The 13,380-nt window shown below is 40.6% G+C and overlaps 1 protein-coding gene across 1 annotated transcript in view; it reads right to left on the reverse strand.

Moving 5' to 3' along the window:
* Window positions 1–13,380, reverse strand: part of TRPM3 (transient receptor potential cation channel subfamily M member 3) — a 147,390-nt gene that overhangs the window by 57,547 nt on the left and 76,463 nt on the right. Inside the window, exons 7-8 of the mRNA XM_075136187.1 lie at window positions 9,445–9,517; window positions 1,171–1,271 (exon numbers count right to left, since the gene is read on the reverse strand). Coding sequence (XP_074992288.1) covers window positions 1,171–1,271; window positions 9,445–9,517 — 174 coding nt within the window. The remainder of the gene's footprint in view (window positions 1–1,170; window positions 1,272–9,444; window positions 9,518–13,380) is intronic.

Below are 13,380 nucleotides of genomic sequence, written 5' to 3' on the forward strand. Positions count from 1 at the left end.
TGCTATGGTGTGGTAATGGAGCAATAACCATAAGGACAGTTCAGTACCATTAAAATCCCTCCTATGTTTTGATGCATACTTGTGCCCAATATTGAAGACAAGATGAATAGTCCTATTCACTTCATAGCTGAAAAGGCAAGGATTTTTGAAACTAGCTTTAAGCTTTTTTGAAACTAGCAAGCTCCAGACACTACATTTAAAGCATGGATAGTTAAACAGAATATAATTTTGTTATAATTTTTCCATGGGGAGTTGTAAATGCTCATGTAATGGTAGCATATGAAATTTTCATGATGGTGGCAAAACAAGAGCCACAGTAATGAATATTGTGATCCAATTAAACCTTCTGAATTAAGATAGGCTTTAAGGAGTTACAGGTAGTAGCATGGGTGACATCTACCACTGTAAAAACTGCAGCACAAGTTGGGAGTTGACTACTCCTCCTCTGCCCCACACAGCGTTCAATAACTCCTCTATTTACAGCCCTCCCACTCCTGCAGGGAAGCTCTGCCCATGGTGCCCCCCAGGGGAACGGTGTTGGCCAGGGAGCCTGTCCCCACAGCTGGCAGCTGCAGCATGGGACGGGGCAGACGTAAAGCAGGCAGATTGGTGCAGAGCAGCACTAGGCACGAAATTAACACCAGCTCAGGTCTGGAGCCGCAGCACTTCTGTGATAACATTGCTGATCAGCTCTCGTGGTCCACTTCATGACCTCCAACGTTTGTGCAGCATATTTTTGACGATCGATCATCATCAAATTCAGTATTTGTGTATAAAAACATATTGCTTGAAGAGCAAAAAGTAGTTTTGCCTTTCCTTTAATTTATAGCCTAACATTATAATATGGCTGTAAACAGCTACTTGTTTTTCTCAGCTTGCAGAATCATTGCTTGATAGTATAAATGTGTTGCTTAGCCGTTTCTTTAAAGGTGTGGTCTCTCAGTGTTAAGGCATCGCTAGATGTCACCATTTCCTCGAACAAGTGAACATATTAACATCTTTGTAACCGTGCCTGCCTTCCATAGCTGTGAATGGGAACTCTGTGTTTGGCTGGGAGCATGACTCAGTGTATTTTAAACTCTGTTAAAATCAGCGCTGCCAACAGAATGGATTTAATGTTGTGTAGTGTTTAAAGTGTTTTCAGTAGAAGATGCTGTATATATACTGTACCGGCCACTGTTGCCCGTAAATAAAGATCTGACTGCGGGCGATGTCTACTCTGTTCCAGGCTAATGCTAGGCTCAGCTGGTCGGGAGCAGATGCATTAGCTCCTGTGAATACAGAGAGAGGTGCAGGGAGGAGAGGAGGAGAAAAAAGAAACACGGCATACTTTAAACTCAGTCAACAGACCACCATGGTAATTCCTCTTTGTCAAAAATCTCACAGATGTCCATGTCATTTCTGCAACTGATCTCATATTAAAACAAAACCAAACCTTCCAAACCTGTTCCTATAATGAAATCCTGGTTCTCAAATCTGAATCTATGGTTCTTAGATTGTCTCACAGACATTAATTGTTACTTGAAAAATACAGTAGGTACGCGTCATATCGGCAGATGCAACTTGAGGTGGAATGAATGGGTTTACTTCCTCTCAGATGGCAAGCAAGAGGAGAAGCCAGAAGGGATACTGGTCCAGCTGCAGGAATACGCACACACACACGTATGCACACAAGTGCGCACATACACACACGTGCATCTAGCAATTACAAACAGGTTCAACTCACACAGACCCCACCGATTTCAATAGTCATGCATTTTATGCACATCCCTTATGCATTCCCACCTGATAAGGTGGGGATCCTGTACAAGCATAGGGATTTCTCCTCTATCTATTTGTACTCTGGGGTCTTGGTGGGACAAATTTCCCTTCACACATGCGATATTCAGGTAAGAAAGCATGCTGTAAATTTGGTGTCAAGGTATAATATATCCAAATTAAATAAAAAACTATGCAGATGTGTTTGGAGCTGTTTGTTTTTTTGGAAGGGAGGGTATGTTTTTCCCTGTAGTTCTAATGGATGCTGTGGGACATTCCTGCCCTGCTGTGCTTTTTTAATATTTCACTAAAGATTTCATGGTTATTAGCTGATTTGTAATAATAAAACAGTGTTTGTGCTTCAGTATGACAGGGACAACTGATGGCCCAAATGAACTGATCAACCAAATAAATAAAGTGCCCTCTGACTTCTAACTGCATAGCTGCTTGTAGTGATTCAGTGATTGTAAAAAGGCTCATTTTTTAAAGGCCTTTATTAATTGTCTTTATTAATTCTTATACTGATATGGAAGGAGGACAAACAAAAGCATTTCATTATTTCAAAGTAATTTCTGTCCCCACTTCATTACTATTCAAAGTCATTCACTGTTCCAGCTGAAGGTGGACTCTGAAATTGGAGGCACAGAAAACATAAAGTGTAACACGCTGGCCGCTGAAATTCCCGCTGAAGGATCAATTCATCAATTCAACTAGCCTATAGTTTAATTTCATAATTCTTAACTTTGCAATCAGTTCACTTTGAAATTTGGCCCTGAAACTTTGCCAAATATACTTGCAATAGCTACAGCAATTATTTGGGAGATGGTGGACTGTAGATCGTCCAGATCACTTTCATTTTATTACAGAAACGAGCTCTGATAAAAAGGTAGGTGATGCAGGAGCAGAAGGATAGAAAGAAATGAATAAAAGAAGAACAAACAGTGAAAGCAGTAAAAGGCGTTTCTGCGACTGAGAAGTAACAGGAACACCCTTTTGCATAAGACACAGCTTCTCATTGCTGTATACTCTGACACAGACAAAAGGTCTCACAAGTGACCTCATGGGGGATGCCAATGACATCTGAACTTTTCTGAGTTTCTTACACAAACAACACGCAACATTCAAGAACAGAAAATATTTACCTTTGGGAAGGGCAAAAATGTCTCTACGGTTTTATTTATAAAAACAGAAGAAAACTACCCACAGTGGGTACGATAGTGTAAATTAAGTACAGAGAGCAAATAATGTTTTCCCCTTTCTGAAGCAAACAACAGATCCTCTCAAAATGTCATTGGATCTCCTCCTTCCCATCCGTGTGCCAGCAAGAGCTTCGGCAGGTACTCAGGCAAGCTGTGTGGTGAGCAGTGGAGGAGGCACATGGGTGGACTCCAAAACCCAGGGGCAGTGATGGTGATCCCGCAGCCTGGCACCATTTTGCACATGTGATGGGGGAGTTCCACCTCCTGATTTTCCTAAACTGACTGCAGCCTGCAGTCTGGGTAGCCAGGGGTGCAGCCTTGTTAGAAACCATTTTGGATCAAGAGTGGATCAGATGGACTTGGGGAAGGAAGTGTGTTACTTACACTGCCCCCGCTTCAGCCAGAACTCAAGCCAAATCATAGAGGCTCCAGGTGAACACCTTCTGACCCCTAGCAGGGAGCCTCCCCCAGTTTGTATCGAGTGACCTAGCATTCTTGGCCTTTTTGCGCTTTAGGAAGGACCTGGCTGCCAGATGAACACAGGGCCTTCTGGTGCATCTGATCATGTGAAAGAGCAACTGGCATGGGGCATGACGCGGTGGCTGCATCTCCAGAAAGGCCCCCAAGCCCAGCAGTTCATCAGAACTGTTTTCTTTTAGCATGCTTATTGCTCCAAATACTGAACAGAGGGGAAAGCAAGCCATGGTCCAGCCTCTGTCATTCCCACCTCCCTCCGTGGTGTTTAAAGCTGCCAGCAATGGACAAGTTTTCCTATGGGTGCATGTGCAGTCCCAGAGACAATGCTCTTCTCAGGGCTTGTTACCATAACGGTTCATTTCATTATCTCGCAGAGCGCTGCAGACATTTGGCAGTTGAAGGAAATGTATGGTTTCTCAAGGAGTTTTTGTACTTCAGGTCCAAACCAGTCCATCAGCTAGGGCGCAGACTGGGCAGTACAGGTCTGCCTGCTGGGGCTTTGATGCACATGGTGGGATGGCTGCTCCCAGAGTGAGGTTTGTTGCTGGAAAGCTCTTGCACCCTTCTCCTCTTTCCTGTCTTCCCTATGTAGTTTTCAGGCAAATGTGGATTACACTGGTGTTACATAAGAGGAGAAGGAAAATAAAAGCTATAAAAGTTTGCACAGAGCAGCAAATGGGTTGTGGATGCCATTTAATCGATTTTATTCCAGGATGGACTGATGACTTTTGACTCAAATGAAAAAGAAAGTATTCAGGCTATTTCAGGTAGAATTCTATCCAGTATTAAGAAGTGAAAATAATTCCACTAACACAAGCAAAACTTCCTAGAACAAATGTGACATGGGCTTTCTTAAGATACTATCCCCTTTCAATCATTTCCTTGATTGCATTTGGTGCCACAGAGCATGGATTTGAGTCAGTAAGAAGAATCCAAAAAGTGACCTCTCTGAGGATTCATCTCGCTCATGAGTGTCACTGCAATGTATCCAAATCAAAGCCAAAAGATATTTGGGAAATGAAAAAATAAAGTAGAGCTAATAACCTCCTGCTCTCATCAGCTCAATACAGGAATCACAGTGGAACCACGTCTTAGGCCCTTAATGCTGTCAGTGGTGAGAAATTAGCATTTCCTCTCCCGACATTTTTGTTCCATCCTGTCTCATGGAAAGATTCTCTGCTTAGTTGCGTTGTATTATTTTAATTACCGTAGTATACTTACTGCTTTAAATAGTCTTTTAGGCAATATGACTAATGTCTATGTAATATTTACTCAGTATCCTGGTGTCTGGCTGAGCATAAGGTATGTTCCTCAAAAGAATGTTTGACAATATGACTAATATCTGCAGTGGGAGTCTTCCTTCCCTTCATCTGCTCCAAAAAGTTGCATTTGGGATGCAATGCATTGATTTGGCAGTATTTTATTTCAGTATAGGTATTGCTGGATATAGATAGACAATGCAAGGATGGTGCGAAGTTGAATGAACAAGAAGGAGACCTGGGACAGCTGTTAGTTCCTGCAGGTGTTAACTTTATGCTCTTAGGTGGCCATCCAGGAGTGCTTGGATATCTTGCATGGATTCTTCTGATAAAAAGTCAGATGGTCTATCCAGTATCTTGGACCAAAAATGCAATATTCCTTGATGATAAAGCCTGGGACCATAAACTTGACTCTGTATCCTAGGTGAGCCAGGGTACACATCAGACAATGAGTGTTATGCCCTTGCAGGATCCCAGATTAATGAATAGAGAGACTACAGACTTTTATGTACTGGATAAAGTTTACTGTGATCAATGTAAAGCATTCTCCTGGGATAGTCTATGATGCTTAGTACTCAGGAATCTGGAAAGCTGAAATGACACAAAACTGATATATCTAGACAGAAACGGTTGTTGGAGACTCATTTCCACAGTGCTTCTAAGCATGTCAGTGTCCTCTTTGAATCATCATTTAAGAAAAGATTTAGGTTAGGGAAAATAGCAATCCAAATTAACTTTCTGCTCTGCATCTCAGCAGGTCTTACGTTTTCTTCTGTTTCAGCAGCTCTTTGGTGAAAAGCTGCATTTCCACTGCATTTGCTACAAGCATCTTCCTGGTATTTAGCAAATCAATTGACAATAACAAAGCTGATAGCAACAACTATAAGGGCAGTAACCAGATATCTGGCCTAACTCTGAAATCCTTCTGTGTCAGTGATTTCATGATTGGCAGACCATCACACTGTCTTCCAGGACCATCTGATGCTACATGATGGCTGTTCAGTGAGCATGAATCATGATTTATTCACAGGCTGGAAAGTATGCAGAGACATCAGATCTGCATTAGCCTAATGGCTTATCTCAGATGGTTACATGGCAGTAATATTACAGTATGCATATACCACATGGCATCTCTTTCCCAATGCTAACAATTGCATCGGGAAGGCTTCTGGAGCACCAGCTGAAACATGGCTGCTGCTGCTAGTATGCTCCAGACATTGCAACAGCTTCGTGAACTAGGATCTTTGATGCCACTTCAAAACAATTATATTTTAGAACGTCTCCATATGCTGTCTTTCACTTCTCTGCCATATGCCTTCTGCTCAATTAGCAGCTGCAAAAGGACAAAATCCATTACTGTTTGAGTTCCAACTGTTCAAATTAAGAGAGCACAAACAGTTAAACTGTATCAATAAATTTATTTGCTACAAATTCATGCAATTGGAAACTTACTTCCCACATTTGCATGTCTCTCGAAATTAACAAAAAAAAAAGGAATTCACAAGCCATATGCTGTTGTGACATCCATGCAATGTAAATTGATAACCAGTTTGGATGCCATTCCCTAGTTTATTGGAGATCACTTCCAAGAAAGATAGATCTGCTGACAAGATTAAACAAGTGACTCATGAAAACAAACACGGAAATAATCTCTCGTATTCAGTGCAGGGTTTGGGGCTTGTGGAATATCCCATCCAGGAGAGTTCCTGCATTGGCAGTGTGCCCGCTGCGGGTTTAAAAAGAGACTAGCTCGTTGCAAATTTTACACAGCAAGCAGGAAAATGATACTTCGTGTTTCCCAATCCTTGTCCTCCTCCTACTCCCTGAACGAATCACTCACACGAGAGTGGGATTGGTGATTAGCTGCTATGCGCCTTGAATACTGGCTAGCAAGAACTGCAAAATCTTCATCAGCAAGACTGAGAAAAAGTAACCAATAATCACTCCCCAGTTTCGTACTTTTCTCTGCCCCCTTTTCACACAGTGCTGAAGAGGTGAGAGACATTAATTCCTGAATCTAAACTTATGAATTTCAAGATAATTCAGACGCAGTCTTCAAATCTGCTTACTAGTGAATCAATATACAAGTGGTTCAGCACTGCTACCTTAGATTTCTTGATTTGACGAAAACCACAACTATCCATCAGCCTGATGGGGTATATTTACAGAAAGGCAATATTTCTTTCAGGGTGAGCCAGACCCTTTGTACAAAGACATGTTATGAATAAGGACCACGGACTTGCCTGAGACAAAAGATCTCATCTTTGCACACATTGACTAAAAAGTTATATGGACTTTCATTCCCCGTGATTAGAAAGCTCAGTTTAACAAGAGGCATCTATGAATCTAATCTTCATTGAGTACCTTCATAATCAGAAAATGCTGAGGGGCAAGGAAGATGAGGTGTAAGTTTTAGTTCATCTGGCTCTTGAGCAAGACACAAGTGCTGCTGCCATCAGCAGATTACCAAATCAAGATTGTCAGGCGAGCATGAAAGAGATGTCAAAATTACTTACACAGATCCAGGCACCTTCTGAGCTAACAGAAGTTCACTACAATGTCTTGCAGTACTATTATGAAGAGGGGAGGTAATTTTATTTTACTAAGGAGACAACAGGACCAGTTAGGCACTTGCAAAATGGATATTCCAGATGAGAGAGAACTACTCATATACCCAGACTGCAACCATAGTACAGTTGCTCACGTAAATACTATAAAATAACTTTTCAAACAGAAAACAATCCCTCCCAGGCCTATGATTTATTTTCTTCAGCTTCCAAGAGGCAGCTTTCAAGGTGGTAAAAGACTCCAGGGATCTATGTTGGGATTTAGACTTTGAAAATACACCTAGAAAAAGTGGAATCACAACTTTAAGACAATCTGTATCTTACTAATAGAAATCAAGAGCAGTAGTTTCAGTGATTGTCTTAAGAACAAATGTGAAGAGAATACACTTTACACTGAGGATAATGAAGAATCCAGTTATATTTAAGATAAAAATGAAATCTGCAATTAAAATATTTCCTAAGGATAGAAAAGAGGAATTTGGTGATGGATGCAATTCTTGTTCCTTGTTTTGAATTAGTTTCTTTTTCCTTTCTTCACCTTGATTTATATTGTTTCTGTGTGAAGATGTCCAAAACGCCTTGAGATTTAATTACGCAGATGGCTGAAACTTGTTACCTCAGGGTAGCAGCAAAATAGTCATGTTACCTGCAGGACAAACAACTGGTATCTTGATTGAAATGAGCAAAAGAAGTGGAGAAAGCAATACTACAGAAGCCTAAAGAAACAAAAGCTACTGGAGCAAAATAATTCTAGCTCATTTCCTTGGCTGGTAGCTATCAGCTTGCAATCATACTTTTGAGGCGCCAGTGCTTGTTTACTCCTCCTGTTCAGACTTTCGTTTTAAATGTCTGAAATAACATTTTTGAAATGGGATGCATAATTGTGTAAAAGGTAAAATACTATTTTGCTTGGTTAGGTGAAAGTTACTCAGGCCTCCTCTCTTTTCTCTTCATGCAGCTTTTGTGAACCTGCACAGGAAGAAACTGAGAAGAAAACTGAGCCCTGGAACAAGCAAGAATAATTCCCGTTACCTTTTAAATACCCAGTAAATCTATTAGATTTTTTGTTATGACTCAAATTCAGGTCTGCCACATGGCATTGTGTACTCTTATGCAGGTGTGGGGATGACAATAACATGATGACAAATATTAAAGGGCCTCATGAAGCATTACTCTCCCCAGTCACCTTTGGAAGTCCATTCCCTAATGTTTCTCAGATTGCTCTTTAAAATTGTTTGGTATGTCTTATTCTCTGTTTTTAAAATCAGTATGGCCTGTACTACATAGCACAAAACAGTCCAGAAAACAACAAGATGACCATGGTGATTGATACATGCAATTTGTGAAAATCCCATTTAGGGAAATACCATATAAACGGAGGGCTAGAACCTCCCAGCCCTTGCTTAGGTGAATAATTCTTCATCAGATAAGTACATGTGCTTTGGAGGCTTTAAAATCTCACCTGTTTCTGTATTTGCAAGCAGATATTAAATTACCTGATAATATCATATTTTGAAGGGAGCCAAGCTAGATGGTGTAAGTGTCTGCAAGACCAGGGTTTATAATGAACTGTAGCAACAGCAGATTTATTGTAAGACAATCTTTTAAGAGCGTAAGTGTAACATGTAATGGCTTAGAAAGATTTAGCGACCTGTGAAGTTTAAGATTAAAACCCCTACCTCCCCAATAGCTTAGTTCTTAGCTCCACCAGTGGAGGCTGGAAGGAATCCAACACAGTTCACAGATTTTCCTAGGATGACTACAGATAACATTTTACTTTGACAATAATGCCAGTTTTATCTAAAGGGAGATAACCTCCTTCTGGATGTTCTACTAGCCGCCAAGGCAATCTAAGTCTGAGAAGTTCTTTGGCTGTCTTCTGTGAGTACAAATCTTCTCAAGTAAACAGTGGGGGGTCACCAACGGTGTTTCTTGTGATGCTTTAGCGATTGTGGGTGGAGAATAAAAATACAGATAGGAAAAACAGTAGCTATTTAAACATTAAAGAAAGAGCTGGATTTGTGTAAAGCAGTTAGAGCAAAAAGTATACTTCAATTTCACAGCATAAATTTACCATCTCGATACGGTAGATATTGTCAATAAATCCAGGTTTCAGCACAGCAGAGAAACAGAGTTAATCCATTTGGATTGGTACAGAATCACTGTGGAGTGAAACTCCATTACCTTTTAGTAATGCTGTCAGGATAGCTAAATCAATATCCTGGTGTCCTTCTGATCCCATGCGAAATACTGTGATCTGAAATGTTAAAAGACAATATCATTATTGAAACAAAGGTGATTTTTTCAAAAAGAAATTAAGTCAGGGCAGCACCATTTGGATCTCAAAATGTCCTGATGGTGACAAGAGGATCTTACTTTATACATTTTATGAGAACCTTAATAGATCGGATTAACACACAGTATTTTTTGTCAGATAAAATTTGCTAAAGATAGAAATTGTATTAATGAGCATATGGAAGAAAAGTCTTCAGTGATACTTACAGGGTGAAATTAGAGATGAAGGAATGTTCTTGTATTAGAGTAACATTAGGTTTAGTGTTCCCATACAGTACTAGGAGGAATTAGGTGTATTATAGGTTGTGGACCTAATTTATGGCATATGGCATTGAATAAATATTTTCAACTGCAATTAGCAACCTATTCAACCTCATGATTTTATATAGCAGAAAGTTAGATAAATAATCTAAGAATTAGGCTTCTAACAGGTCCAGAGACATCTTTAGCCATGGGTGGTCAGTTACCTACCACTATAAGATATAAACTTTGAGGCGGTGAGGTGAGATACACAATTATTAAAGAATAAGAATGAATATAGTGGGGCTGCTCTTTCAAGCCAGTTTCACCCTTGGTTAAGGCTGCACGGGAATATATAGACGTGTAAATCCCCTTGCTCCTTTTGTTGCCATGGCAATAGCTGCTCTTGGGCCTCTGCTTCTTGTGAAGCAACTGAGACTGCAGCTTTTTATTAGTGCCTTTCCTTTACTAATGGAACCTATGTCATCATTTTGATCTAAATACCTGTTACCTGTTTTTCCTTTTGCCAGTACAGACTGCATCATTTTTTTTTTTTAATTAAGTGATACCTTTAATTAGGAATTGTATAAACATATTTTACACTCATATCCAGCAGCATATAATGTCCCCACATTCCTAGATTCCTACCCATACTGCACCCTGAACTGCAGCAACGTCTGGGATAGAAATCAGCAAACATCAGAGCACAAAGAACAGTGTACTCTGATGGGGAAAGGAGATATATAAAGTGGTCAAGGCTGAGACAACACTTTGGTGACAAGCTTCAGTTTGCCAGCTGAAATAGCCCTGCAGAGTGTACCCCAAGAAATCCAGTGTAGCCCTCCTGTAGCACCTATTCTACCCTCACTTGACCCTAGCGCTCCAGGGGGTTCAAAGGGAGGTAGGAGACTTTGGCATCGGTGACAGTAGTACAGCATGTTAGAGACTGAAAAAGCAAACTGGATGAAGTAATAGGAACCAGGCTTAGCTCGATTAGTCAATTGATTTAGATGATGCCTAAAACGATTAATGTGAGAAAGCATTTATGTTAGGTGTCCTCCCCAGTTAAAGTAGACTGTTTTCAAATTAAACTTAATTTGACCCTTCAAAGTGTTCCTGAGACAAAGCATAAATACTGCAAATGATATTTAATGATCTATTTTCTCTCTACCCCTGGAATCTACAGATGTTTCTGGCAAACCACTTGATGTTTATCCCCTGTCTGCTCCTCTGACCTGTAGAGCACAGGTAATGTGGGTGGAAATACACATTTCTACTTATGTCTCATCTCAAAACACAATAAAAATGTGAGCTGATGAGACTGTACATGCTCATGATGCGCTTCCCATGCCACAGGTGATGAACTGTGCCATAGAGGTTAGCAGCCAGGCAGGCGGGTCAGAAGGCAGAAGGAAGAGAAAGCCTTCCTCTCTTACCCAGTGGGAAAGAGGAACACCTCCCTTCTCATGGGCAGCTCCGGCAGATGCTGACAGTAAGTGGGTGAATACAGTGTTGTCATATACCAGTCTGATCATAACATCCTCACAACGCTTTGCAATTTCCTACACAATTTTTGCAGCAACAGGCATCTCCGTAGCACTGAAGGGAAGGGTGACAGCCTGGCAAGCAGATCAGCTGATGCTGGGAATGTCTTGTTTGCATCACTGTGCTTGGTGGCACCACCACATGGCAAAATGCCCTTCTCCTTCTTTAAGGCCAAAGGTGAAGCAGTCTGCACATCAGGGACTGAAAATACTGAACAACAGGAGTTCAGCAGAAGAACAAAGTACATCTCAAACTAAACACATGCTCAGTGCACTCCCAGTTTAATTAAAAGGCATCATATCAATTGCAAGATCTTATCACCGCAGGAAAACTAAGGGAAACACTTTGCATGTATTGGATCACATATAACCCTAAATTTCCAGCTTCTCTTTCATCCCTCTTCCCAGCATGCCTCAGAAAAATAAACCCACTTCAGCAGAACAAATTGCTGCTGTATTAAAAATAAACGAGAACTATGTAATTTAGTTACGTTAGAATAAAAAGGCTGTCTTTCCACAGTAACTGTTACTTTATTATTATTTTTAAGAGGTCTAGTGTAATTCAAGTAGTAAAATAAAGAAAAAGAAGATAAATAATTGGGAAAAAAGATGGAAATGGAAAGAGTGCTCAGACTCATACCAGAATTATTTTCATTTTGCGGGTCATGCCCAAGACTGAACTAGAATTTTAGACAGAACCAAGGCAAAATATCATGATACTTCATTTCAAAACACTGTGAATTTAGTAGCTCAAAGACTCTGCTGATACCGTGGACTTTTGCCTGTTCTGAAGGCACAAAATCTTTTAGGATGGTAAACAGATGTGCTCAGTCTCTCCTTATGGTTTAGCTTAACTGTAACTATCCGTAGCTGTTTTCTCTCTGTGGTGGATGCACTCCTCCTGTTTGAACTCACTGAACTTTGGTCCAGGCAGATGCTCAGCAAGCAGGCCCAATCAAAGTTTATCCTATTTTGTGAGGCTATCAGTGAGAACTAAGCACCAAACCCCAAAAAAACGGTTTGGCTGATAAGTGGCTGAAACTGCATTAACACAGCAGAAAAACTGACTACAAATCAATACTGCTGACTACTATAAATATCTGCAGCCATTAGGGCCCATTGAGTTCTCCCTCCATAGCAGCTGGCTGTGTGGCAGCGATCTCCCCTTGAGCAGGGACACCTCACAAGGTTACCCCTCGAGGCTGAGAGATCCCTTATCCCTCACCTGACACCAGGCATCGATGGGTTGGTAAGTGACATTTTTTGCATGCATGTAACTCTTAAGATACCTATAGTAAGCTTATGCGATAATCTAAGTATCCCATACTAACGTTAAGTGTAGTATATAGTAGGATATTGACCGCCAATCCATTTGCACTTATTAAACATTTTACATACCTATTGATTAGAACTCAATTCCTTACTCAAACAGTTACTAGATCAGGTTTGTCTGAGTGATCTCTGACTCTTCTTCTGCAACACTCTCCTGTCACAGGTCCTGAAGATGATTTTGGACAACCTGCAGCACCTTACTACTATTACTCATGCAGGGTTTTTTGAGAAACTAGTCATGCTTTGAACTGTTGCCCCCCAACCTGGTGAAACAGCTTTTCATCAATCTGGACCTCGTAGGCATGTCTTTGCCCTGTCACGGTTTCCCATGGTTTTGGGAAGACTGATTATTTCTTCTTTCCACTATTGCCCTAAATCTTGACCAATGTTTTTGTTTATTCAGAAAGTGGAGGATTTAAGATAGGACTGCACTGTAATTAGGTGAAGAGCCAACTTTGTCACACTGTTGATAAAATCTTTATCTCTGTTGATAAAATCTTAGTCCTGATCTGCAGCATTCTTCAGGTATAACTTGTTTGCCTTTTATCTTTGCCAGATGTGTTGCTTGCTTTCACTATTGGATGTCAGAGGTATTTGAGTATAGTGACATTTGATTTTAAGTGGCTAAAGGAAAGTATTTCAGCACTCATGGCTCTGCAGAATGAATTTAGGAAGGTGAGGCTTAAAGCTACAGCATGCTGGCTGCTGA

This window comes from Calonectris borealis, chromosome Z, assembly GCF_964195595.1.
Source record: "Calonectris borealis chromosome Z, bCalBor7.hap1.2, whole genome shotgun sequence".
Taxonomy (NCBI): Eukaryota; Metazoa; Chordata; class Aves; order Procellariiformes; family Procellariidae; genus Calonectris; species Calonectris borealis.